The 24300-nt window shown below is 40.2% G+C and overlaps 1 protein-coding gene across 3 annotated transcripts in view; it reads left to right on the top strand.

Annotated features, from left to right (window-relative positions):
- Positions 1–9100: 9100 nt before the first annotated feature.
- Positions 9101–24300, top strand: part of PSEN1 (presenilin 1) — a 70963-nt gene continuing 55763 nt past the window's right edge. Inside the window, exons 1-2 of one of the 3 annotated variants that reach the window (XM_036734621.1) lie at positions 9101–9188; positions 22968–23113. In XM_036734621.1, coding sequence (XP_036590516.1) covers positions 23027–23113 — 87 coding nt within the window. In that variant the 5' untranslated portion in view covers positions 9101–9188; positions 22968–23026. Of the gene's footprint in view, positions 9189–9326; positions 9371–22967; positions 23114–24300 lie in introns of those variants that run through there. The other 2 variants (XM_036734622.1, XM_036734623.1) reach the window with 2 other exon arrangements.

The raw sequence follows: 24300 nt of genomic DNA, 5'->3' as shown, positions 1-24300 counted from the left end.
GACATTTTTATATGTAAATAACAATGGATTTATAATGAAACTGAACTGTTATGTACTTTTTCTAGTATGTATAGCTTTTAAAAAGAGAATTCAAATTTAATAGTTTTAGTTCTGCTTGCTTGTCTGTGTCCTCTTTGGAACTCCTGTATTCTTTAGTTATTTCTGACTGGTTCATTGATGCACTTTTCTTTATATGTTTTTTTTTGTGTCACTACCTCTTCCCTCTCCCTGCAAAAGTCGTGACTCTTCCTTATAACTTAGTCAAGCAAAATATATCCACCTGTTGGCTGTGTCTAAAAATGTCTCATCTCTACTTCTAGTTCACCTTTCAGCCAAGAAGTAGGAAGCATGGTTTATCATCTCTTCTGGGTCATTGCTTTGGTCCTAATTCTTAAAGGTCTTTCAGAATTGTTTTCCATTACAGTTTTGTAGTCATCATGCAAATTGTCATCCTGGTCCTCACCTCCCAGGTTTCTCTGAATCGATCCCTTTTGCTGTTTTTTAAGATACAGTAAAAAATTAGTAAAACCCATAGTTTCAAAATGCCCAAATCTTAGGCAATTAATGAGGAACTAGAAATTCTAACAAAAAGGGGTAAATTAGACCTTGTAGGTATCACTGAGAACTTAGAGGGAAACTCATGAATCTATGGGTCTGGGTGGGATTACTCTATTCAAAAGACACAGAATATGTAAAAGGGAGGGGGATGTTAATCATGTGTGTTTTGTATTTTTTTAGTCAACAGGAATTTGCCTCATCACCCTTACATCCCAATCCCACCCCTCACTAAACACCAACTTGAGAACCAAAGAAAAAGTCAGTCAAAAGATATTTTACATTGGCCATGTCAAAAAAAAAAATATTGCCTCATTTCTACATTCTCAAGTCCTTCCCCTCTCTATCAGAAGATGGGAACTATGTTTCATCCTTAATCCTATGTGATTGTGGTTGATCAAGTACATTGATAAGAGTTCCTAATTCTTTCAGAGTTGTTTGCCTTTACTGTATTGCTATCATTGTATAAATCCTTCACCTGGTTCTGTTGACTTCACTGGGTAAAATTTCTTAAAGGTCTTCCCAAGATTCTCTGAAATCATCCCTTTCATTTCTTACAACCCAATAGTATTCCATTATATTTCTAAACCATATCTTGTTTATTCATTTCCCAGTTTATAGGTACCCCCTTAGGTTCCCATTTTTCGCTACCTTGAAAGAGCTACAAATATTTTTGTAAATTCTTAAGAGTCTGTTTTGCTTAGGACTAATCCCTTAATCTATCCTCTCTATAATTACCTCTTTTTTCCTTCCTTTTGCCTGTTTCCCTATTGAATGAAATGTATTTCTGTACCCAATTCTGTGTTTGTGTGTATTCTTCCATTTAACCAGTTCAAATGAGTGAAATTGAAGCCATCAGCCACTTCCACCATTCTCTATTCCTTGTTTGTATAGATGTCTATATTATAAATTACCTCACCTAATTAGGTGAAATAATTTTTAACTTAACTTTTCCTTCCTCTTCACTGTCTTATTCTTCTGCTCTCCATTTTTCTCTTAATGATTAGCATGTTTCATCATTAGTCTTTCGGAATCCTCGATGGTCATTACATTGATAAGACTTCAGCACAATACTTTTTCATCACATCTCTATCCCATAACTTGTTCATTCATTCTCCAATTTATGGTCACTCCCTCTGATTCCCATTCTTTGCTACCTCAAAAAGAGCTACAAATATTTTGTACATATGTAGAATTCATTTTGCTTAAGACTTCCTTAATCTACCTTCCTAATTCCCCCTCCTTCTCTTTTTACCCTGTCTCTACTGTGTGTATTCTTCTTTTGACCAGTTCAGATGAGAGATTCAAGTGTCATTTGTTCCCTCCCACCACCTCCTCTCTTCTTGTATAACTACTTGTGTATCCTGATTATGTAATTATCCTTGTCCTTCCTTTCTCTCCTACTCCTCCCCAGTGTATTACTCTTCCCCTCTCCATTCTTAAGATCATCAGGATGTAACAGAACCACTCCTAGGTCTTTACTAATTAGACTCCCTCTATGACCCCTGATGATAGGGTTCAGAGAGGACATGTCATATCCCCATATTTGAATGTAAATGGTTTATCCTTTCGTCCCTTGTGTCTGTTCATTCTTGTTTGCCTTTTTATGTTTCTTTAACTCTTATTTTTGAATTTCAGAGTTTCTGTTCAGCTCTGGCCTTTTCATCAGGAATGCTTGGAAATCCCGTTTCATTAAAGACCCTTTTTTTCCCCAGTAGCATTATATTGAGTTTTGCTGGGTAAGTTATTTTTCACCGTAAGTCTGTATATTCTTTACCTTTTAGAATTTCATATTCCAAGTTCTCTGTTCCTTTATAGTGGTGGCTACTTAAACCATTTATGATCCTGACTGTGGCTTTTTGAATAGTGGTAGTGGTATTTAAATTCTGTCTTTCCGGCTGCTTATAGTAATTTTTCTATGACATAGAAGCTCTGGATTTTGGTTATGATACTCCTGGTAATTTTCATTTCATAAAATGTTATTAGACTCAGTCTCTATCAGCCAGGCAAGAAATTCTGCTGGTTCAGAACAACAGAACAGCAGGTTCTGGTTATTTCTCCACAGATTGGGTTACATCCTGGAACTGAGATTTCACTTTGCTCCTATGGTCTGAGCAAGTACTGCTGCTTGCTTCTGAACTTTCTTCTTTCTTCATATACTGCCCAGGGTCATCCTATCCAGGAATAACACCATATTCAGGCCCTTCTCAGTCTACCTGGCACTGAGAACTGGGTAGTGGGTGACAAAGTTACAAGTTGACACCTGTCCCTTTTGCAGTGCCCCACTATGGGCCTGGAGTTGCCCCATATGGATCTGGAACTTCCTCTTGCCCTGGTGCACAACCTCTCCATGGGCACCAAAATGCTCCACATGCTTAGTGTGTTCTGTCCCAACCTAGTCCCCAGCGTCAGCAGATCTGTCTCCCTATGCTGACCGAAGAAATCATTGTGACTTTTTCTGGATTTCCCCATCAGGATTCAGTGTGTTTTTTAGGTTTGATTGGAGGTTTTGTGGATAGGTGCTTGGCTACGTTGCTTGCTGCTCCACCACCTTCAACAGCACTTTAGCAAGGTATATTCATTTGAAGAAATTCAGGCATCAGAGAGGGAAAACATAATGGAGTATTTGAGTGAAGATCAAAGAAGAAGCAGAACTTATTTTTCACTGGAGTATGTTATAGACCGTGTATACAGAAAGGAAATATATGAGTTTGGAGAATATCACAAACCTAGAATAGACATAGATATTCTAGTGATTAGTGACTTAAATTATTCAGACTTCTGCTGAAGCTTTTGAAAAATAACTAATAACTTCTTGATTTGCCCCAGTGATAATTTCATCCTTTAAAAGATGGTGTAACCAATGAGGGGACCTCGTTCTGTATTTGATTCTCTCTAAAAAAGAAGGAGCTATTTGCTGGGATGGATAGATGGGAAACTTGGAAAGATGTGGCCACTCCAAGATTTTTTGACAGGAGAAGAAATCCGGGCACAGTCTGGCCCAAATTTTGGGAAAGCAGATTTCAAAGCATACAGAATGGTGATTGGTAGGATCCCATGGATAAAAATACTTCAGCCTTTGGAAGAAAAGATGCTTAAGAATGAAATTCTAAAGACCTAAAGGGAAACAGTTCCAATGAAAAAGGAAAAAAAAAATGGGATTAGTCCGAAGAAATCAATATGGATGCACAGGGAATTCCTACCAACCAAATTAGATTCACTCATGTATTTGGATATCCAGAAGATGGTAGGCCATATAACAAATAAGATGAATATGAGAACATGACATAAAGAATGTGAAACTGCAGAAAAGGTGAGATTGTCAAGGTGAACTAAGGACACCAAGAAATTCTTTAGCTACGTTGTAAGGAAGATCAAGAAGAATAAGACCTTGTCTTGGGACAGATGGGATCACTACCAAGAAAAGGCTGAGCTATTCAATTCTTTTGTTGCCCCACTAAGAAGGGTCTTGACAAGAGGAAAGACAGCAAGAGAAATGAACAACAGAGAGTCGAGGCCCTTCACATAAAGAGTTGTTCTAGAATGAATTCGAGCACCTGGCCCAACTACAGCTTGCCTGTAAAGAAATGGCAGATATGATCACTGAGCCATTATCAGCCATTAATTGAAAGGCACTTTATCACTGGAGAAGCATAAATATTGTCTCTGATTTCAAATGGAAGCCAGGGAATACCCCAAAATAGATTATTTAGTGATAGTTGGTGAATATATCTAGAAAGGAAAGGGGTGATTACAAAGATCCATCATAGCTTAATCAGCAGGTCATCCCAAACCAATCTTATTTCCTTTTTTTTTTTTTGATAGGATTACTAAGTATGAGAATGCCTTGGAAATAGTTTACCTGAATTTTAACAAAATTGTTGATAAAATGTCATACTTTTCATGTGGAGAGGGAGAGCTGTGTATTAGGAAGTGATAGAATCAGGTGGATTCAGAACTAGTTGGATTACTAATCAGAGTAGTTAATGGTTCATTGGCAAAGTGACAAGTCTTTGGTGTACTTCCCCAGGGATCTGAGCTTGACCCTGTTCTGTTTGACATTTTAACAATTAGTTTTAGATATGCTTATCAACTTTGCATATTCCACAAAACTGGGAAGGATACAAGATCCAAAAGAATTTTGACAAGCTAGATTTAGGGGTTCTTAACATTTTGTGCATCACAGACCTCTGGCAGTCTGGTGAAACCTATGGCCACTTCAGTATTATGTTTGTTGCCTATATTTATATTGAAGGAAATGCTAAATTTCAGCTAAAGGTTAGTGAAAACAAAAATGTGTTTCTTTTCCCGTTGAAGTTCACAGATCCCCATAAATCTACAGACCCCAGCTTTAGAACAGCTGGGCTGAAGCACTGTGCTGTATCTGATAAGAAGCGATTCAACAGGGATGTAAGGGCTTGCACTTAAGATACAAAAAATTCAACTCTACAGTTGTAATATGTAGAGTCATAGCTAGATAGCACTCGTTATTAAGTTTTGGAGATTCTAGTGGAATGCAAACTGGAGCCAAAAAAACCTAATGCAATCTTAGGCTGCATTAGAAGGGGCATGGTTCCTAGCGTTCTGTTCTGATCAAACCTAATCTGGAGTATTGTGTTCAGATCTTGGTACCATAGTTTAAGGGTATTGAAAAGGGAGACAGGAAAGCTGTATTTGGTTATTTGAAGGGTTATCATATGGAAGAGGAATTAGACTTCTGGTTGGCTTCAGAAGGCAGTATCAGTAGCAGTGGATGGATGTTGCAAAAAAGCAAATTAAGTTTATGTCAGGAAATACTTTTTGACAATAGCAGCTGTCCAAAGGTGAAATAGGCTTCTAGGTAGTGGGTAGCTCTTCAACGGAAGTCTTCAAACAAAACTTGTTATATAGTAGAAGGCTTCTTGTTCAAGTATGAGTTAGACTCGATGGCCTCCCAGTGCCCTTTCAACAAATTCTATGTGGCAGTAATTAACCTACCTTTAGAAGTAGTGGTGCCTTCGACATTTTCAAGTGGAGTCTACTTGTTGGATATGTTATAGTAGATACAACCTTTTGTTTTAGGTTGGACCTGATGGCCATTGAGATCAGTCAGTAAATCTATAAACATTTATTGAGCACCTATTATGTGCCAAGGACTGTGCTAAACACTGGGAATACAAAGAAATGTAAAAGACAAACTGTCTGACGAAGCTGACAGTCTAATGGGGAAGACAACATGCAAACAACTAAGTACAAACAAGCTGCATACAGGATAATAATCAACAGAAGAAAGGCACTAGAAATAAGGAGGAAAAGAAAAGGCCTTCAGTAGGAAGTAGGATTTTAGCTGGGCTTGTAAGGAAGTTAGGGAAGCCAGGAAGCAGAGATGACGGAGAACAATCCAGGCACACTGAGCCAGCCAGTGAAAATGCTTGGAACTAACAGATGGAGTGTCTTGTGCCAGGAATAGTAAAGCGAGGAGGCCAATGTTACTGGATTACAGAGTTCAAGGGGGTGGAAGGGGCATAATGTGTAAGAAGACTGAAAAGGTGACTTGGTAAATGGGAAAGGGTTTAAACACCAAACAAGATTTTACAATTGATCCTGTAGATGGAGGGGAGCCACTGAAGTTTACTGGGTTAAGGGAGTAACATTGTCACACCTATGCTTTAAAAAAATCATATTGGACAGCTGGGTAGATGGACTGGAGTAGGGAGACCCGTGTCAGGTAGACCAACCAACAGACTATTTCAGTAGTCCAAGTGTGAGGCCCTAAGGTGGTAGCAAGTATCAGAGTATTCAAGACATATTACAAAAGCAAAACTGATAAGCCTTGGCAAGAGATTGGATATGAAGAGAGAAGGTAAGGAGTCGAGAATGATACCTAGATTGGAAGCCTGGGTGACTGGGAGGATGATGACACTCTTGACAGTAAAGGGAAATTTGGAAGTGGGGGAGGTTTTTGCGGAAAACACAATGAATTCATTTAGGGACATAGTGAATTTGATGTCTGTAGAATATACAATTTGAGGTGCCCATTAGGCAGTTGGAGATGAGAGTTTGGAGGTTAGCAGAGAGATTGTCTGGATAAGATTTGAGTATCACCAGCAGAGATGGAAGCTGAATCCACGGCTGCTGATGAATTCACGAAGTGAAACAGTATAGAAGAGAAAATGGAACAGGACAGAAATCTTTGGGACTCTGAGGGCATGACCTGGAAGAAGATCCAGCAAAGGAGACTAAGGAATGGCCAAATAGGAAGAGAACCAAGAAGACAGTAGTGTCCCAATGTTCAAATTTTGTGATTCTAACAATATTCCATTATATTAATATGTCATAATTTGTTCAGCTCCTCCCTAATTGCATGTATAGACACTTTCCCTTGTTGATCACTTTGGAACATTAAAATAGTGATAACATCACTGTGTAAAAGGGTGCACACGGTTTAGTGGCTTGAGGTATAATTATAAATTGTTTTCCAGAATGTTTGGCCCGCTTCACAGCTCCACTAATAGTGCATTCGTGCATTCACCGTGTATGTTTGTGTGTGTGCGTGTATATTCTCCTTTTCCTGAAGCCCCTGAAACAAGTGGCATTTTTTTTGGCCATCTACCAATCTTAGAGGTTTGAGTTATACTTTTAAAAATTGTTTTCAGTTACTCTTGATTTTAAGTGACATGCTGTCTTCTGTTTGTTTCCACTCCACCTTTGCTTCTTATTTTAACTTATTTTAAGTGTCATCTCCTAGGAGAAGCCTTTCCTGATTCTCCTGTCTCAAATTGTTTGTACAGTTTTAAGTTTACACATTGTATCCCAGTCAGGGCAGTAACTTTTTTCATTGTCTTTGTATTCCTTTGTAGACCATTGGTGACTTTACTTAATAAATACTTGTTGGATTGGACTAGATGGAAAAAAAGGGTGGCGAGGTGGGACTTAAAGAGGGTCAGTGACTTGCCTATAATTAACAGAGTCAGAGGCTAGCCTCCCCTGATTGACAAGTCTAGGGCTCTTTACACTGCTGCAAAGGCAAAAATAGGCCCTATGAGACACAGAAAATGCATCAATTTAATTCAACAAACTTTTACTACTTACAAGGCACTCTAATTCTTTTAGTTTCTAGGCTGTTTCCACTTTTAACTTTGTATCCCTCTCAGTACAGGACCATTTAGTTAAGTTTGTTAAATTCAACTACTGTCATGATTCAGGAATATTTTAGCATCATGTGAGGCCTATTCTCTGTTGTTTAGTGTAAGACCACTTTAGACATGCAAGCTGTTTTGCTGGTACTTTGCTTTGGAGAAACCTGGGCTGATGAAAAAATATTTGTCTTTTAGTCATGTCTGACTTCATGTACCCATATGGGGTTCTCTTGACAGATAGTGGAGCGATTTGCTATTTCCTTCTCCAACTCATTTTACAGATGAGGAAACTGAGGCAAACAGTTCAATGACTTGCCTAAGGTCACACAGCTAGTGTTTGATGCCAGATCTGAACTCACGAAGATAAGAGTTCCCGACTCCAGACCTGGCACTGTAATCCATTGTGCCACCTGTCTATTACAGCAAAATGTTTAGTGTTAGTGACCAGGGTGGCATGGGAAGAAGTGGATAAAAAGTGCTGCCCTATTCTTAAAGAGTGTATTCAATCCAACAAAAAATTATTAAACACCTAAAACAAGTATGGCACTATGCTTAGCCCCGGGAATGTTAAAGAAATGAAAAAAGTTTCTGTCACACTCTAGGCTAACTTGTATTATTAACTGCCTATACAACTTTTAAGCAAATCACTTCCTAGACAAGCACAAATTTTAGAGCTGGAAGATGCCTTAGAGGTTATCTAGTACATGCCTCTTTTATAAGAAAATGATACCCAAGGGAGGTTAAATGACTTGCCCAAGGTCAAGGTAATAAATGACAAAGCTGGAATTCGAACCCGGGGCCAGTGACTCCAAAAGCAGAACGCTTTTCCAGAGCACCAAGCTGCCTCAGCAGGGCAACGTGCATGGAGGGGGGGAAGGGCAATGGAAGTGGGGCTCCCGTGTTCCAGGTGAGAATTCTAGCCCAGAACTCGCGTAATTTCCCTGCTGCACGTTCAAACCTAACAAGTAAAAATGAAAAGGCTGGGGCCCGTTAAACGCTCTCTCAGGGCCCCTTTCAGCTCTTTACTACGAGAGTACCCACACCCCTTGAAAGCATCGGAATACACACCCCTAAGGACTGGAAACTTGAGGCCAGCAACCTCAAATTTTTTTTTTTTAAACAAAGGTGAGCTGAGATGGGGCAGCCCAAGGTGGGAGTTTGAGGGGGGTGGTCCTCCTCTTTGACCCTGTTGAGGCGTTCCTCTTGAAGGAAGCCGCTCCAAAGGCGGCCTAGGGGATTCCCGCCGTCTGCTCCAAGTGAGGGAGGGGGGTGGTTCATACGAAAACATGGGGCCCAGAACCGCATTGAGGTAAGCGACGAAAGAAGGACACCAGCCACATTCCTACCCGTACTGCGCCCCGCACCGGAAGTGACGTCAGGTAAAAGCGCCTGGGAGGTGGCCGCGAACCGGAAGCTACGGCGGCTCGGAGATTCCTTTGGAAACAAAACAAGCGACTCCTGTAGGGCGAGACTCGGGAACTGATTTAGCCGGTCGGTCCGTGGAAGGAAGAGTAGGTAGGAGGACGAGGGAGCAGGGCTGGGAGTCTGAGGGGAGTGTAGGGAGTGGCGAGGTCCCTCCGGGGCCGAGGCCAGCCCGCGTGGTCGCGGCGAGGACCCGGGAGGGCGGTCGTGGCCCTGGGCCCCCCATCGCCTCCTCGGAAGCGGTGCCGGGTGTCTGGGGTTGGCGGGGCGGAGAGGTCAGTCTCGTTCCTGGGCTGGGCTGGGGCAGGTGCCAGAGCAACTGGCAATGGGGCGCGAAGGTGCTGGAATTTGAGGGGACGCGAGGGGGTCCCCTCAGGTGCGAGGGAGCCGCAGGCAGTTTGTGCAACATTAACTAACCTTGGCAGGGCAGGGTGAACCGCCGCCGACCTTCCCGGCACGGTACAAAGCGAACTTGGCCCGTCCCTCTGGACGTGGGGAGATTTCAGTGGGGAAACTGAGGAAGGTGAAACTTTGCTCTCTCGTTCAGATCCAGCAGCTCGTGCAGAACTGCCCCCCTTGTCCCCCTCTTGTGTCGTGGGTCGCCCCTCCGTTCCCGCCCTGACTGCCACCCAACCAGGAAATCCAGGTTTATGGCTAGTGGTTTGACTGAGTCACCGAGGACATGTGGGCATTTAAGTTTTACTTGTGCTGCGCTCCGCCCGAACTCTGTACTGGTTCAGCCCTCGGGCTTTTCAGAAAACAAGCCAATTGAGCTGTCGTGCTGAGGAAGAACTTCGAACATCGCTGTCCACAAAGCATTCAGATAATGCTTTTGCGGGGGGGACCTTTGTGGTGTAACTTTGGACATTTTCAGAAGTATAAAGGTTTTTTGGGGGGTGGAGTAGGTTCTGTGCATTTGTTTTATATGAACTTTAAAAAGGCATAAACAAAACATGTTTTTGTTTTTCTTGTCTGGAAATTATTGGTGGTTAATAAGAATAGCTGATATTTACAAAGCACCTTAAGGTTTGAAAAGGTGACAAATATTGCCCCATTTTATCCTCACAACAGCCCTGGTAGGCAGATGAAACTGACGCACGTAAAGTTAAGTGACTTGCCCAGAGTCACACAACTAGTGAGTGTCCGAGGCCAGATTTGAACTGGGGACTTATCCAGATCCAAACACTTAATCCACTGCACTACCTAGTTGCCACCTGGTTATTCTTAGATTGTAACCTCACTATTTCTTACGTATCTCTGTATCCCTTACAACTCTTAGCATGGTGCCTTAGGTAGATGCTTGATAAACTGAACCTAAGCCAAGGAAAAGAAAACTGGAGAAAAAGAAATTTTGGTAGGCATCAGCCGTTACCTTAGTACCCTTTTTGTGGCAGCCCTTATCGATAATCGGTTTTGTCTCACTCTTGTGACCCTAGTGGCGTAGTTACTGGAGTGGTTTGCTATTTCCTTCTCCAGCTCGTTTTACAGATAAGGAAACTGAGGTAAACTGGGTTAAGTGAATTGCCCAAGGTCACAAAGCTAGTAAAGAGTCTGAGGCCAGACTTGAACCCTGGAAGATGAGTGTACATGAGTCCGGGCACCACTTGCCTATATTACAGATATATTTAGTTCTTTAGGAAAGTGGAATGAGACTATTTAAAAGTAAGCTAGGAAATATACAGTGAACAAAAAATAGTAAAGTTCTCACTTACTTGATTTTTGGCTATTAGTGGTTACCTAAAAGGCAGTTTAAATTCAAAATAAGTCGAGAAAATAGGGTAGTTTAAAGAAAAAAAAAAGGAAACTTGGTGACTTCAATACTAGCTTTTCAGCAAAGTTAGCAACTCTTTCCCCAGTTCCTCAGAAGGGGAAACAAATTAGGCTTACTTAACGTTATAGAAAACCAGAAGTGACGTTAGAATCCAGAATGCATTATTTCATGCATTTCTGTACCAAATTATGTTATCTCTGAATTTTCCATTCCATTAGCTATATTGCAGGCAAGTAATTGATTAGGGTTTATTAAATCTTTTGGATTTTAGATTTTTGTTTTTTTTCTTAAGCTTACAAGCAAATTATATAATTTGTTTTAAATGCTGATCTTGTCTCCTTGTTAGTACAGCCTGAATAAAGAGTCAGTCAAATGTAGTGCATGGAGGGCTGGCTTTGGCATCAGGAAAACTGGAGCTCTCCAGTACACATTGGGTTTAAAAAAAAAAGCTACTTCACAAATAAATGAGCGAGGCAATGCTAGACTAGAGTTCATATGAAAAAGATGTTGATATAGGTATATTTCATGTGCAGTATATCTCAGCAGTAGGGCATGGTAACTGAGAGAGCTAATGCTATTTTAGACCCAATTAAATAGAAACATAGGTCCAGAACAGGAGAAATAGTTCAGTTTCCTTTGCAAAATTGCACAGGTCTTTAAACGACTCCAAACTTGTGTTGGAAACACAGACCTTTTTAACACCAGTTTTTTTTCCTATCGATGTGGTATAGATGCAAGTCATGAAATATTATGTAATCCCTGGAGATTGAAAGTTGAGAGTAACACAAAGGACAATGGAAAATGGCATGAAAAGCTTTCAATATACTTAAAACAAGGAACTTATACAGGAAAAGCTGTGTATAGGGTGCCGTTAGAGAAGTATATGACTAGAAAAGATGGGTCGGTCCATCGTGGGCTCCATTGGTATCCAAGAAATGTAAAGATAACTTAAATAAAATCTCTAGTACATTAAATGGATGCCCTGTGGCAGATTAATACTTCCAATAAAAACTGCACTGGCTGAGCAGACATGAATAAAGGCAGCTAGTTGGTGCAGCGGATAGAATGCGGAGCCTGTACTTAGGAAGACCTGAGTTTAAATTTAAATCTAGCCTCAGACACTTAACAGTGTATAACATTGGGCAAGTCACTTAACCTTGGTCGTCATCAAGATCATAAACCCATTAGAGTATAATACCCAGAACAAAGAAGGTGGTAGTCTTTAAATGTTCTACTCTGGGCAGACCACTACTGAGGTATGTTCAGGTTTAGATTCCGCATTTTAGAAAGGGCATTGACAAATTGGTGAGGCAGCCTGAAACTATGACACACAAGGATCATTTGTAACTAGGCAGTATTTAGCTTGGTGAAGACTTTGTCAAAGTGGCAAAAGAACATGAGATAACTGATTCATCTCTTTGAAGGGTAGCCTGTTAAAGAGGTACTAGGTTTGTTTGACTTGGACCCAGAGGGCAGGATTAGGCGCAGGGGCTGGAAGCAGAGGGGCAGATTGCAGTTTAACCGAAGGAAAAGCTTCCAACAGCTAAGGGTTGTCCAGAAATGTAAGATAATGAATTCCCTATCACTGGAGGTATTTCAAGTGGAGGCTGGATGATCGCTTGCCGGGGCTGTTAGGGAGATGATTCCTGTTGTGGATGGATGGACTGAACGAGATGACCTCTGAGGTCTCTTCTGAGAGTAAGATTTTTTTTGATTGAAGCAGCTAGGTGGTACAGTAGATAGTGTTGGTCTTGAAGTGAGGAATACCTGGGGTCACATCCTGCCTCAGATACTCACACGTACTTAATTTTACTCAGTCTCAATTTCCTCATCTGTAAAATGGGGACAATAATAGCACCTATCTCATAGGGTGGTAGTGAGGCTCAAATGAAATAGTATTTGTAAAACTAACCCCTCAACTTGTTCAAGCGATCCTGTTCCATTCCATCTCCTTAAACAGAGTGACCCCTCTGTCATTTCCTCCTTCCCTTATTTTTAATCTCTCCCTGCCCACTAGCTCGTTTTCTACTGCCTACACATATCTCCACATCTCCTCTATCATGAAAAAATCCTCACTTGATATTTCCATCCTCACTATCATCCCATATTTCTTCTTCCCTTTGTAGGTGAACCTTGGAAAAGGCCATCTATGTTAGGTGCTTCCACATTCTTTCCTCTCACTGTCTCTCACTCCCCATATCCAATCTGTTACTTGTCATTTTCACCTCTGCCACATTTCTTGAATATGCCCTCTTCTGTCCTCTGTCACTGCTACCACTCTAGTGCAGACCTTAATTACCTCATGCCTGGATTATCGCAGTAGCTTGCTGGTGAGTCTGCCCACCTCAAGTCTCTCCCCATTTCAATTCATGCTCCATTCAGCCACTAAAGTGACTTCTTTTTTTTTAAATTCTTTTTTAGCTTTCTTTTTCTAAATTTATTTTTAGTTTTCAACATTCATTTCCATAAGATTTTGAGTTCCAAATTTTCTCCTCATCTCTCCCCTCCCCCTACCCCAAGATGGCATGCATTCTGATTACCCCTTCCCCCAGTCTGCCCTCCCTTCTGTCATCCCCGCCCCCCATCCCCTTTCCCCTTACTTTCTTGTAGGGCAAGATAGATTTCTGTTCCCCATTGCCTGTATATCTTATTTCCCAGTTGCATGTAAAAACAGTTTTTCACATTTGTTTTTAAAACTTCAAATTCCAAATTCTCTCCCTTCTTCCCTCCCCACCCACCCTCATTGAGAAGGCAAGCAATTCAATATAGGTTATACATGTGTAGTTATGCAAAACACTTCCATAATAGTCATGTTGTGAAACTATATTTACCCTCCATCCTGTCCCCTCCCCATTTATTGTATTTTCTCCTTTGATCCTGTCCCTTTTCAAAAGTGTTTGCTTCTGACTACTTCCTCCCCCAATCTGCCCTCCCTTTTATCATCCCCCCCCTTTTATCCCCTTCCCCCCTACTTTCCTATAGGGTAAGATACCCAATTGAATGTGTATGTTATTCCCTCCTTAAGCCAAATCCATAAAGGTAAGGTTCACTTATTCCCTTTTCACCTCCCCCACTGTTCTCCTCCATTGTAACGGCTTTTTCTTGCCTCCTTTATGTGAGATAATTTACCCCATTCTGTCTCTCCCGTTCTCCTCCCAATATATTCCTCTCCCACCCCTTAATTTTGTTTTTTAGATATCATCCCTTCATATTCAACTCACCCTGTGCCCTCTGTCTCTGTCTCTCTCTTTGTGTGTGTGTGTGTATGTATATATTCTCTTCAACCCCTAATACTGAGAAAAAGGTCTCATGAGTTACAAATATCATCTTTCCATGTAGGAATGTAAACAGTTCAACTTTAATAAGCCCCTTATGATTTCTCTTTCCTATTTACCTTTTCATGCTTCTCTTGAATCCTGTGTTTGAAAGTCAAATTTTCTGTTCAGCTCTGGTCTTTTCATCAAGAATTCTTGAAAGCCTTCTGTTTCATTGAATGTCTATTCCCCCCCCCCCCCCCGAAGTATTATACTCAATTTTGCTGGGTAGGTGATTCTTCATTTTAATCCTTGACCTCTGGATGTCATATTCCAACCCTTTGTTCCATTAATGTAGAAGCTGCTAGATCTTGTGTTATCCTGATTGTGTTTCCACAATACTTGAATTGTCTTTTTCTGGTTGCTTGCAATATTTTCTGCTTGACCTGCTTACACCTATTTTTCAACACATACTCTTCAATCTAGTGACAGTGGCCTCCTGTTTGTGCCACCAAGACATTTCATCTCTGGGTTACATGCATTTTCTCTTACTGTCTCCCATACCCTGAACATTCTCGGTCCTCTGCTCTTGGCTCTTGACCTCCCTGGCTTATTTAAAGTCTGAGTAAAATCTCACCTTTTCCAATAAGCCTTCCCCAACCCCTCAATTCCACTGTTTTCCCTCTGTTAATTACTTCCTATTTATCCTGTATATAGCTTGCTTTGTATGTATTTGTTTGCCTGTTGTCTCTCCCATTAGATAGTAAGCTCTTTGAGGATAGAGACTTCTTTTTTTATCCCCAGCACTTACTTAGCACAGCACCGGCCTTGTAGTAGATACTTAATGTTTGTTGATCAGTTGATTAAAGCACTTTTAAAACCTTAAAGCACTATGTAGATGATTGTTGTTATTATTGTGGGAAGAAAGATATTCAAGTACAAGATAAATTAATTTTCAGAGAAAACAGTGGGTCACTTTATTCAAGCTCAGTGTTTAGTCATGTGACAAGTCTTTTGCCCTCCAAGACTGAGATCAATTCCTAGATTTTGTCTCTTCTAGAAATGAAACACTTTTTGCATTTATCTCTGTTGTTGAATAGAAAAAAAAAAGTCCCAGCAACTGAGAGAAGTACAGTATAAGCTCTTTGAAGTCAAGGACTATTTTCAGTCTTGTCTTTGAATCTCTAGAATGGAGTTTTGTTTTGAACCTATGATTTAATCAGAAAGAAAAATTGATGGGAAACTGGCTTTGTGGAAATTTCTCCCACTGATGCGGATCAGCAACTTTTTAGTAATCTGTAGTCTGAGAGTTATACCTGGTATTTTTGTTTATTGTAATTCATCCTTCATTTTCCAAAAGGACCAGTAACATCACAGGGTGAGGTCTTGACTTGCCGTGAAGAGGCTAAGTGATTAGCTATAAGATACATCGAGTATGTGTCAGAAACAGTACATTAACCCAGTCCGTCTTTATTCCAAAGTGGGACCTCTATCCTCTAAGTCATGCTGCTTTTAGTCAGCCTTAATAAATACTTATTGAATTGAAATGAATGCTATATGTGAAATTTGGGCTTGGGAAATAGTGAGAGGTTAAAGTATTCTCTTTTGGCATCAGACTTTCTTGGTGAAATTTGTAAAAAAAACAAAACAAAACAAAAAGAAAACCAACCAGGGAACGTACTTTTTATATTTACCCACCCACCCTCACTCCGTCCCTACCCCTTATCAGTACCTTTTGATGATTTAGTTCAGTAGAGAGAACAAATTTCCTTTTCAAGACAAAATGACCTCCTAAATGCCTCTTTTGAGATTTTAATCTTTCTATAGATAAAATGTGGGACAGGAAATACACATACTTCTTAAAAGATGAGTTTTTGGGTTTTTTTTTTAAAGTTGAGTAATTAATGATTTAGTTAACCATGTACCTTGAAAAAGAAATCAATGGAAATGAATTGAAGTGTTATACTGAGTCTCAGGGAACCTCTGGCAGAAGTCTTGGTGGCTCACATAGCGATATTTTTGAAATCCTGTTGACCATAATTAAAAGCTCCACTTTCAAGTACGCCTTCTTCCTCTTTCCCATTATAACAAAATGAATGTTATAAATGTCACTAGTGCCAGTGCCATGTCTGCTCCAACAGTGGGGTAATTGAACTTCCCTAAGTATGTTCTCTGGATGTCTGCTGTCCCTTGCTAGACCATGGCTAGTTTGGGTTTGCCTGCCCTTTTCTTACTGCTTATCACACCAGCTTACAGGGCCCCCCACCCCCCTCAGAGTTTGTGGTTTGTTTTCACCATGTTTGGCGAAGGATGTAGTGTTAGCAAACACTGCTTTCTATATAAAGAGGATTCTATATAAAGAGAAAGGTTGTCCTTGAGGTAATGGTGTTCTTGCCAAAAGGCTTGTTCATAGAATCCCAGTGTGATCCCTGTTATATGATTAATTCAGTTACAAGCATTTAATTAAGCACTAGGAATGCATATATAAAAATGAGACAGTCCCTGCCCGCAAGGACCTTACTTTTTTTAAGAGGATACAGTATATTCACAGATACCTCAATACAGGATTTTTGCAAACACACCGATACCTGCAGGAATCAAGAAAGGCCTTTTGCAGAAAGTGTCACTTGAGCTGAGCCTTGAAGGGACTTAGGGTTTCCAAGAGCTTGAGGTGAAGAAGGAAATTACTCTAGCTATGGGAAACTGCCCGTGCAAAGACACCAGAGCAGGAGAGAGCATGTTGCTTTTTGGGAATAACATGTGAAGCCAGTTCAGATCATGTTGTGTTGTTTGGTGATATCATTTCCCATAGATTCATTGATCATTTCTATGCTGATTATTCTCAAATCTACTTATACATCTCATCAGCATCTCCAGCTGCTTTTTGGACATCTCGAACTAGATGTCTCACAAACATCTTAAACTCAACATGTCCAAAACTGAACTCATTATCTTTCCTCCCAAAAACACTTCTTCCCTTCCATACTTTCTCTATTAACTCTCCGCCCAGGCTCAAAAGTTAGGTGTCAGTCTCGACTCCTCACTCTCTCTTGCCCCTCTATATCCAGTGTATTGCCAAGACCTGTTGATTTTTATAACAGCTCTCAGATATGCTCCCTTCTTTTCCTCTGATTATTGCCAGTCTGGTGTAAACCATCATCACTTCACATCTTTTTTGCAGTAGTTTGCTGTTATTTCCAATTTATTCCTGTTTACAGCATGTTTGTACACAGTCATTTGCATTTGAAAGCAGAAGCTATCTTTCGCCTTTCTTTGTATCCCCAGCTCTTATGCACAGTGCCTTCCTCTTTCTTTTGGGCTTGTGCTTCCAAGGGCTGTTACCCCTGACCCAAGTATCTTACTGTAGCTGCTGCACAGGAAAAATTCCACCTACTTATCTGGCACCTCTAGAAAGGTGGGCTCTTTGTTCTGGGGCAGTGACCTGTGCATAAGAATCCCACCTCTTTTCATTTTAAATGGTACTGTGAATTGCACTAGGTGGGCCTGTGTGCATGAGTTAACTGTAGCACAGATTTCACTATGTTATCTTTTCCCTAAAACCTACCTGTCTTCTACCCTGCCTTTGCTGCTTCTGCTGCTGTTTCAGTCTCCAAACTGGACTATCAGAGACCACATGTGAGAGGAACTGAGTCACTCTGCTGTGCACTCCCTGGGACCATGCAGCCTTGGCTTCACCCTGACCATTTTTGGCCCTGCGGCCTGGCTGCACCGAACCTCCTCCCACCCCCTTTCACTTTTAGCTCTGAAAACTATACAATCTAATAAATTCTACCTTTGCCTCTGTGTCAGGTGACTGCCCTGTTGTTCCATTCATGACTGCCCTGTTCCACTTACCATCTTTGTGACTTTCCCAGATCATAATGCCTTTCCCTGGCCACCAACAAAACAAATAACCCCAATTGTGTAGTGTTCTCCTATTGTAATGTAAAGGACCAGGACTGTCACTTCTGTGTGTGTATGCCTAGTGCTTAGTAAGCTCTTTAAGAAATGCCTTTCTTTTTTCCTCATTTCTTTTCTTCCTTCCTTCCTTCTTTCCTTTCTTCCTTCCTTCCCTCCCTCCCTCCCTTTCATTCATTCATTCATTCGTTCGTTCATTAATTCACTCACCATATCCCTCAGGACATGCACAGGGATTTTTCTTTTTTTGAAAAAAAATATGTTCAATCTCAATACTTTCACCAAAAATATTATTATTGTTGTTGTTTTAATAAGAGCTAAAAAATATTTTTATACCACTAATGAAGTTAGATTTTTAAAAATTGTTTCATTTTTATATCATTTAAAAATTTTATTTTTGTGTATACTTTAATCACATTAGTACAATATTACATCTATGATTTATAAACAAATACACAGAATTGGAGGTATATGCTCAAAAATTTTTACTGATGGAATGAGCAAACAAAAAGTTAGAGATCACTTCATTAAAAAAGCACAGCAGTAGCTAGTCCTCAAATAATTTATTTTTTATTTACAGATCATTGTGTTACCTTAGACGATAGGACTTGTGATTTCACGAGGAAATTCCCTCTACCAGTGCAGATTGTCACCTTCTCAGCAAATTACAATCTTAGAGAGTTGCCGGGAGCGCTGAGGAGTTAAGTGACTTTCCCAGGGTCACATGGTCATTATGGGTCAGGAGCAAGATTGGAACCCAGGTCTTTCTGATTCTGAGGTCAGCTTTCTATCTACTACCCCATGCTGCCTTATCTTGTATTATTTTAATAATCACAATAACATGTTTTTTTGTAGTGTGTTATTTAGTTATGCCCTGTTAGTTAAAACTTAAGTAAACCTGTGATCTAATTAATGTGGGTACATACGGCCTTCATGGATACAGAATACAGCCTTTTTATCTGGCATGGTTCTAGCTCATGTAGTTCTGTAAATCCACCCAACATACTGGAGACTTTCTGACTTTTTAGTATCTTAAGGTGTACCACTGTAGTATTCAGGTTTAGTTAATATTAAGATTTGTTGAGTTAATATTAAAATGATTATGATTACTATTGGACCAGACATTGCCAGTATTCTTTTTTTTTAATTAAGATTTTTTATTTTTAGTTTACAACACTCGCTTCCGCGTGATTTTGAGTTCCAGATTTTCTTCCCCCTCCTTCCCCCTCCTCCCCAAGACAGCATGGAATCTGATATATCTTCTACATATAACTTCTCATTAAACTTATTTACACAATAGTCAAGTTGTAAAGAAGAATTATGACCAATGGAATGAATCATGAGAAAGATGAAACAAAACCAAAAAGGAAAAAAAAAGGAGAGCAAATAGTTTGTCTCAATCTACATCCAGACTCTGTAGTTCTTTCTCTGGATGTAGATAGCTCTCTCCATCATGAATCCTTTGGAATTGTCTTTGAACCTTGTATTGCTGAGAAGAGCCAAGTCTATCAAGGTTAGTCATCACAGAATCAGTATATCTGTGGTTGTGTACAATGTTCTCCTGGTTCTGCTCTGCTCATTCAGCATTATATCATGTAGGTCTTTACAGGTTATTATGAAGTCTGTATCTTCCCCGTGATATTCCATTACACTCATATGCCACAACTTGTTTAGCCATTCCCCAACTGAATTCCTTGATTTCCAATTCTTTGCTACCACAAAAAGAGCTGCTGTGAAGATTTTTGTACATACTGATCCCTTTCCCACTTGTGATATCTCTTTGGGATACAGCCCTAGAAGTGGTATTGCTGGGTCAAAGGGTATGCACATTTTTATAGCCCTTTGGGCATAGTTCCAAATTGCTCTCCAGAATGGTTGGATAAGTTCTACAACACCACCAACAATGTAACAGTGTTCCAGTTTTCCCACATCCTCTCCAGCATTTATCATTTTCCTGTTTTGTCATGTTAGCCAATCTGACAGGAGGGATGTGGCACCTTAGAGTTGTTTTGATTTGCATTTCTCTAATCGATAGTGATTTAGAGCATTTTTTCATACGCCTGTAGATATCTTTAATTTCTTCCTCTGAAAACTGCCTGTTCATATCCTTTGACCCATTGCCAGTACTCTTGATAAGGTAACTTCTACTATTGGAGATTGATACCCACTCTGTGAACTGGTGGCCTGGGTATTGAGAGAGGTTTAGTGACTTACCCAAGGTCTTTCAACCAGGAAGTGTGAGGGTTCAGGTTTTTACTCAGCTGGTGGACATCAGTGCAAGCTCTTCACATACTATACAACACTGTTTTCTATAAAATTTTTTCTGGTTTAAAATAAGCACAGGTAATATTAAATTGGTTTGCAACACAGTTACAACTGATAGGGCGGGTGGTACAGAAATATATTTTCAGTTGGCAGGGAAGCTAGTCTAGGAAAAAAACATTGCCATGAATACTCTATATACTAATAATTAAGAGCTAACTGTAGTTCTGTGTCTTTGCCAAATGGAAAAAAACAGCTACTTTTCTGTGGTTTGGGTGAAGAAGAAAAAATTGTAGTGATTCCTTATGGTAAGAGAATCCTGAAGTAAGGGGAAATTCAACAGCACATTGTTGGGTGAAATAGTCCCTATGTGTAGTATAGTTCATTGATCAGAGTTCTTTTTTGAGTCTGGAAACTAGACTTTGGTGGATTTCCATAAACTTTCCATGACAGATGATTTCATTGTTATGAGTATTCTCTCCACTGATGCAGCTCACCTGAGCTCCACTACTCAATAGAAGGTCATTAAGATTTGCTGATCACCCTGTAGCCAACTTGGTAATTAGTCCCTCTGAATTTAGCGGTCCTTGGTCAGCAACCATACAGCCTGTTACCAGGATTTTTGTAGCATGATAGTACCAGCTTGAGCTTGTGTTCTGCTGGCCTAGACTTTGAGAATCGGGGTTCCTCTTCATACCATGATGAAGTATCAAAGTAGGACTTTAGTGGAAGATTAAAATCTTAAAAAGGATAAGTCCTGTACAATTTCATGATATTGAATGTCTGAGTGACTTAATGTAGACATTAGTCTTTTCAGGGCCATCAGGGATTTGGAGGCCCCAAAGGGGAAGTAGATAAAAAGTCTCTGGTGGGAGTGGTAACATCAACCAGAGGGAAATTTGAAAAACATGACAGATGAGTACAAAAGTCTTTCCATATTGTAGTGGAAGTACAGTTATCCCTTCTACATTGCCAGGGTTAGAGACACGGTGCCCCCTCAAAGTGGAAAATCTGTAAAAATTTTTGGCGCTCCCTTCATACCAGAGAAGTCTGAATATTTTCTTTCTCTTTTATGGGGTGTTTACAGTACCTTATTGTAAAGTTTGGGTTAAGTGTTTGGTCATAGGCTTAGTGTCATCTGCGGCTTCTGCAAAAATCCCCCAAATTCTCATTTACTTTCTCATGCCTAAACCTCAATGGGAAAGGTTTCAGTGTGAAAGGGATAACTGAGAAGATAGCATGGCACAGAGGAGAGTCTGGGGCAACAGAAGACTCACTTGGCCCTTTCCCTCAATGACAGTGTGAGGGTACACAAACTTAACTTCTGCCTTTTCTTTTTCTTCACCTGTCACACGGGAATAATAATATTGGCCTTAGCTCATTGTTGTTATGAATATCAGATGAGATAATAAATGTAAATGAGCTTTGAAGAATTTAAAAATTATTTTTAAAAGGAAGACCTAGCATGGAACCCAGACAAAAGATTAGCTTAAGAATAAGAATTTACAGCATTGACTCAAGGAGAGAAGATACTTTGATTCTACTTTACTGTTTCTGGTTCTTTAAATAGATAATGGGGATGGGTCATTAATTAGTCTGCTATAGCCTAAAGAACATTTCTCCAAATATTATTCAACTTCCTTTAATTCTGTATTCATTAGCCTTCTGATCTTATAAGTTGTTTCCTCAATAGATTCATCAGGAAGAGGGTACCTTCTATTCAGACAAAGTATATTTTTCATTTTGTATTAATTGAATAACTTGGTGGCTTATTACCTAATCTTATGAGTATTTGATTAGCATGGATTTTGATTACCAGGATGAATTGTTCAACCCCAAATGAACTGATGGAATACAGCTTGAGAACTAGAGATCCTGGTGTTATCCAAAAGTAATAGTGTTGAGGTTCAGGGATGCTGGGACCCCGAAATAGTGATTTGGTCTTGCCTGGATGATCAACCCAAGCCTTCTTTCAGCTAAAGAAAAACAAAGTTTTTTAAAAATCTGCCATATTGGCTAGATTCTTACAGAATCTGAACATTGTCTAGACTCTGAGCATTTGTGACATTTGTAATTGACAAGCTGGCCAGACTGAATCTGAGCACCTTAATGGAGGCTGAGATGGATCTCATATACAGAAAGACTATGGGAGGGATCTAGGGTTGGCCAAGTAGTCTGGGTATTTGGAGGAGGAGTCTAGGGAGGGAGGTTCTTGATGAGAATGGCCAGTAGTCTGGGTTGACTGTGAGGTAATGGAGAAGGGCCAGGATGGCCAGGGACCAAGGGAGAATGAGGTCTTGATAGGATCAAGGGTGGGAAGTAGCCAAGGCAATCCAGAGGTAACAGACACAATGAAGGCCTGGGCTAGGTTAAGGGTAACAGAGAAATGGGCCTAGAGATAATGAAAGGCCAGTTGGGACTATAGCTTCAGGCAAACACCAGATCAAGTGGGAAGATTGAAGAAGAGTTCAAGGAGGTTTCCAGAGCCTGTACCCTGTCAATAGTAAATGCCACTGATCAACTAAATAGCTTGGTTATATTGAAGAGTATATTAAAAATAACAATTTTTTAAAAAGATTGCTTTTGTAACATGTAACTTATACAAGTTTTTTTGAAGACAACTGTAACCTTAACATGTAAGTATATTTTCTTTTTTCCCTTTTTCAGCATTGCAAGAGGATTTGTGTTTTTGTGGAAAAGAGAAGTGTGTCCATAAGGCTGCTCCAATGACGGAGCTATCTGCACCCTTACCCTACTTCCAGAATGCACAGATGACAGAAGACAGCCATATGAGCAATACAGTACGTAGCCAGGTATAGTGAAAATTTTACCTTTAATTCTTTCAGCTGTTTTTCATGAGTCTCTAGATTCATCTCTCATTTAGGTTTCACATGCCCTGGGGGAGCTAAGAGAAGCAGGGGCTAGAGAAAGCCAACTGCCTGTTATTACCCCTTATTACAACTCTTGATGCTCCAGCAGCACAAAATCATAGCCAGTCTTGAGCAAGTGATATTACTTCCACAGACTTGCTGTTGTAATCATTGTGTTCCATTTTTGTGGCTTCCTGCTTTTGGTTATGTATTCTCTAACCCAGAAATTTCAGAATTGAGGCTCTAGCCATAGGGAATGCATAAATTGTGTGACTTCTGCTGCTCTAGCCTCTTGTTCTCCCTGTACTGGTGACTTCAGTTTTAAGATTTCCTCACTTGTAAATCACTGTCTCCCTTTACTTAAATGACACCACAGAATAGTCCCTATGATCAGAGTAGATGTTTCTGCAGCTTTGAGAATATGTTTTACCTTTCTATGTGATAGCTTCCATCACTGCCAATGGTTTTAGCAAGATGGCCTTAGCTGTTGGTTGGAGGTGAAGGATGAATAAATGAGTGAAAAAAGCATTTATTAAGCACTCATGTGCCACACGCTGTGTTAAGTGCTGGAAATACAAAAATAAAAGAGTCCATACTCCATACACTCAAGGAGCTTGCATCCTGATAGGAAGAGACAACACCTTTTGGGGGAGTGTTGACCAGGGAAAGGAGTTTTGATTAGGAAAATCACAGGAGTAATGAGTTGATCCGTAGGGCCTTTACCAAAAACAATAGTACTATTGCAAAGTAATTTTCCTTAAATAGAGAACTGACCATGACTTCCCTACTCAGTAAACTCCAGTAGCTCCCTATTGCCTCTAGAACAGCGGTAGGGAACCTGTGACCTTCTAGGTCCTTGGGTACAGCCTTTTGACTGAGTTCAAGTTTTACAGAGGACCTAGAGGGCCACATGTGTCCTTGAGGCCACAGGTTCCCTGCTTCTGCTCTAGGATAAAATAGAAATTCCTCTCTTTAGCTTTTAAAACCCTCTATAACCTGATGCTAGCTTTCCAGATTCACTTGACATTTTTTCCCTTTCCCCAGTCTGTGATCCAGCCAAATTTACCTTCTTTCCATTCCTCAGATATGATATTCCGTTTTCCTTCCCCTCTACCTTTGTTCTGGCTGTC

This window comes from Trichosurus vulpecula, chromosome 8 (genome assembly GCF_011100635.1).
Source record: "Trichosurus vulpecula isolate mTriVul1 chromosome 8, mTriVul1.pri, whole genome shotgun sequence".
In the NCBI taxonomy this organism is placed as follows: domain Eukaryota; kingdom Metazoa; phylum Chordata; class Mammalia; order Diprotodontia; family Phalangeridae; genus Trichosurus; species Trichosurus vulpecula.
Note: the sequence above shows the minus strand (reverse complement) of the source record. Positions and strands in the feature narration are given on the sequence as shown.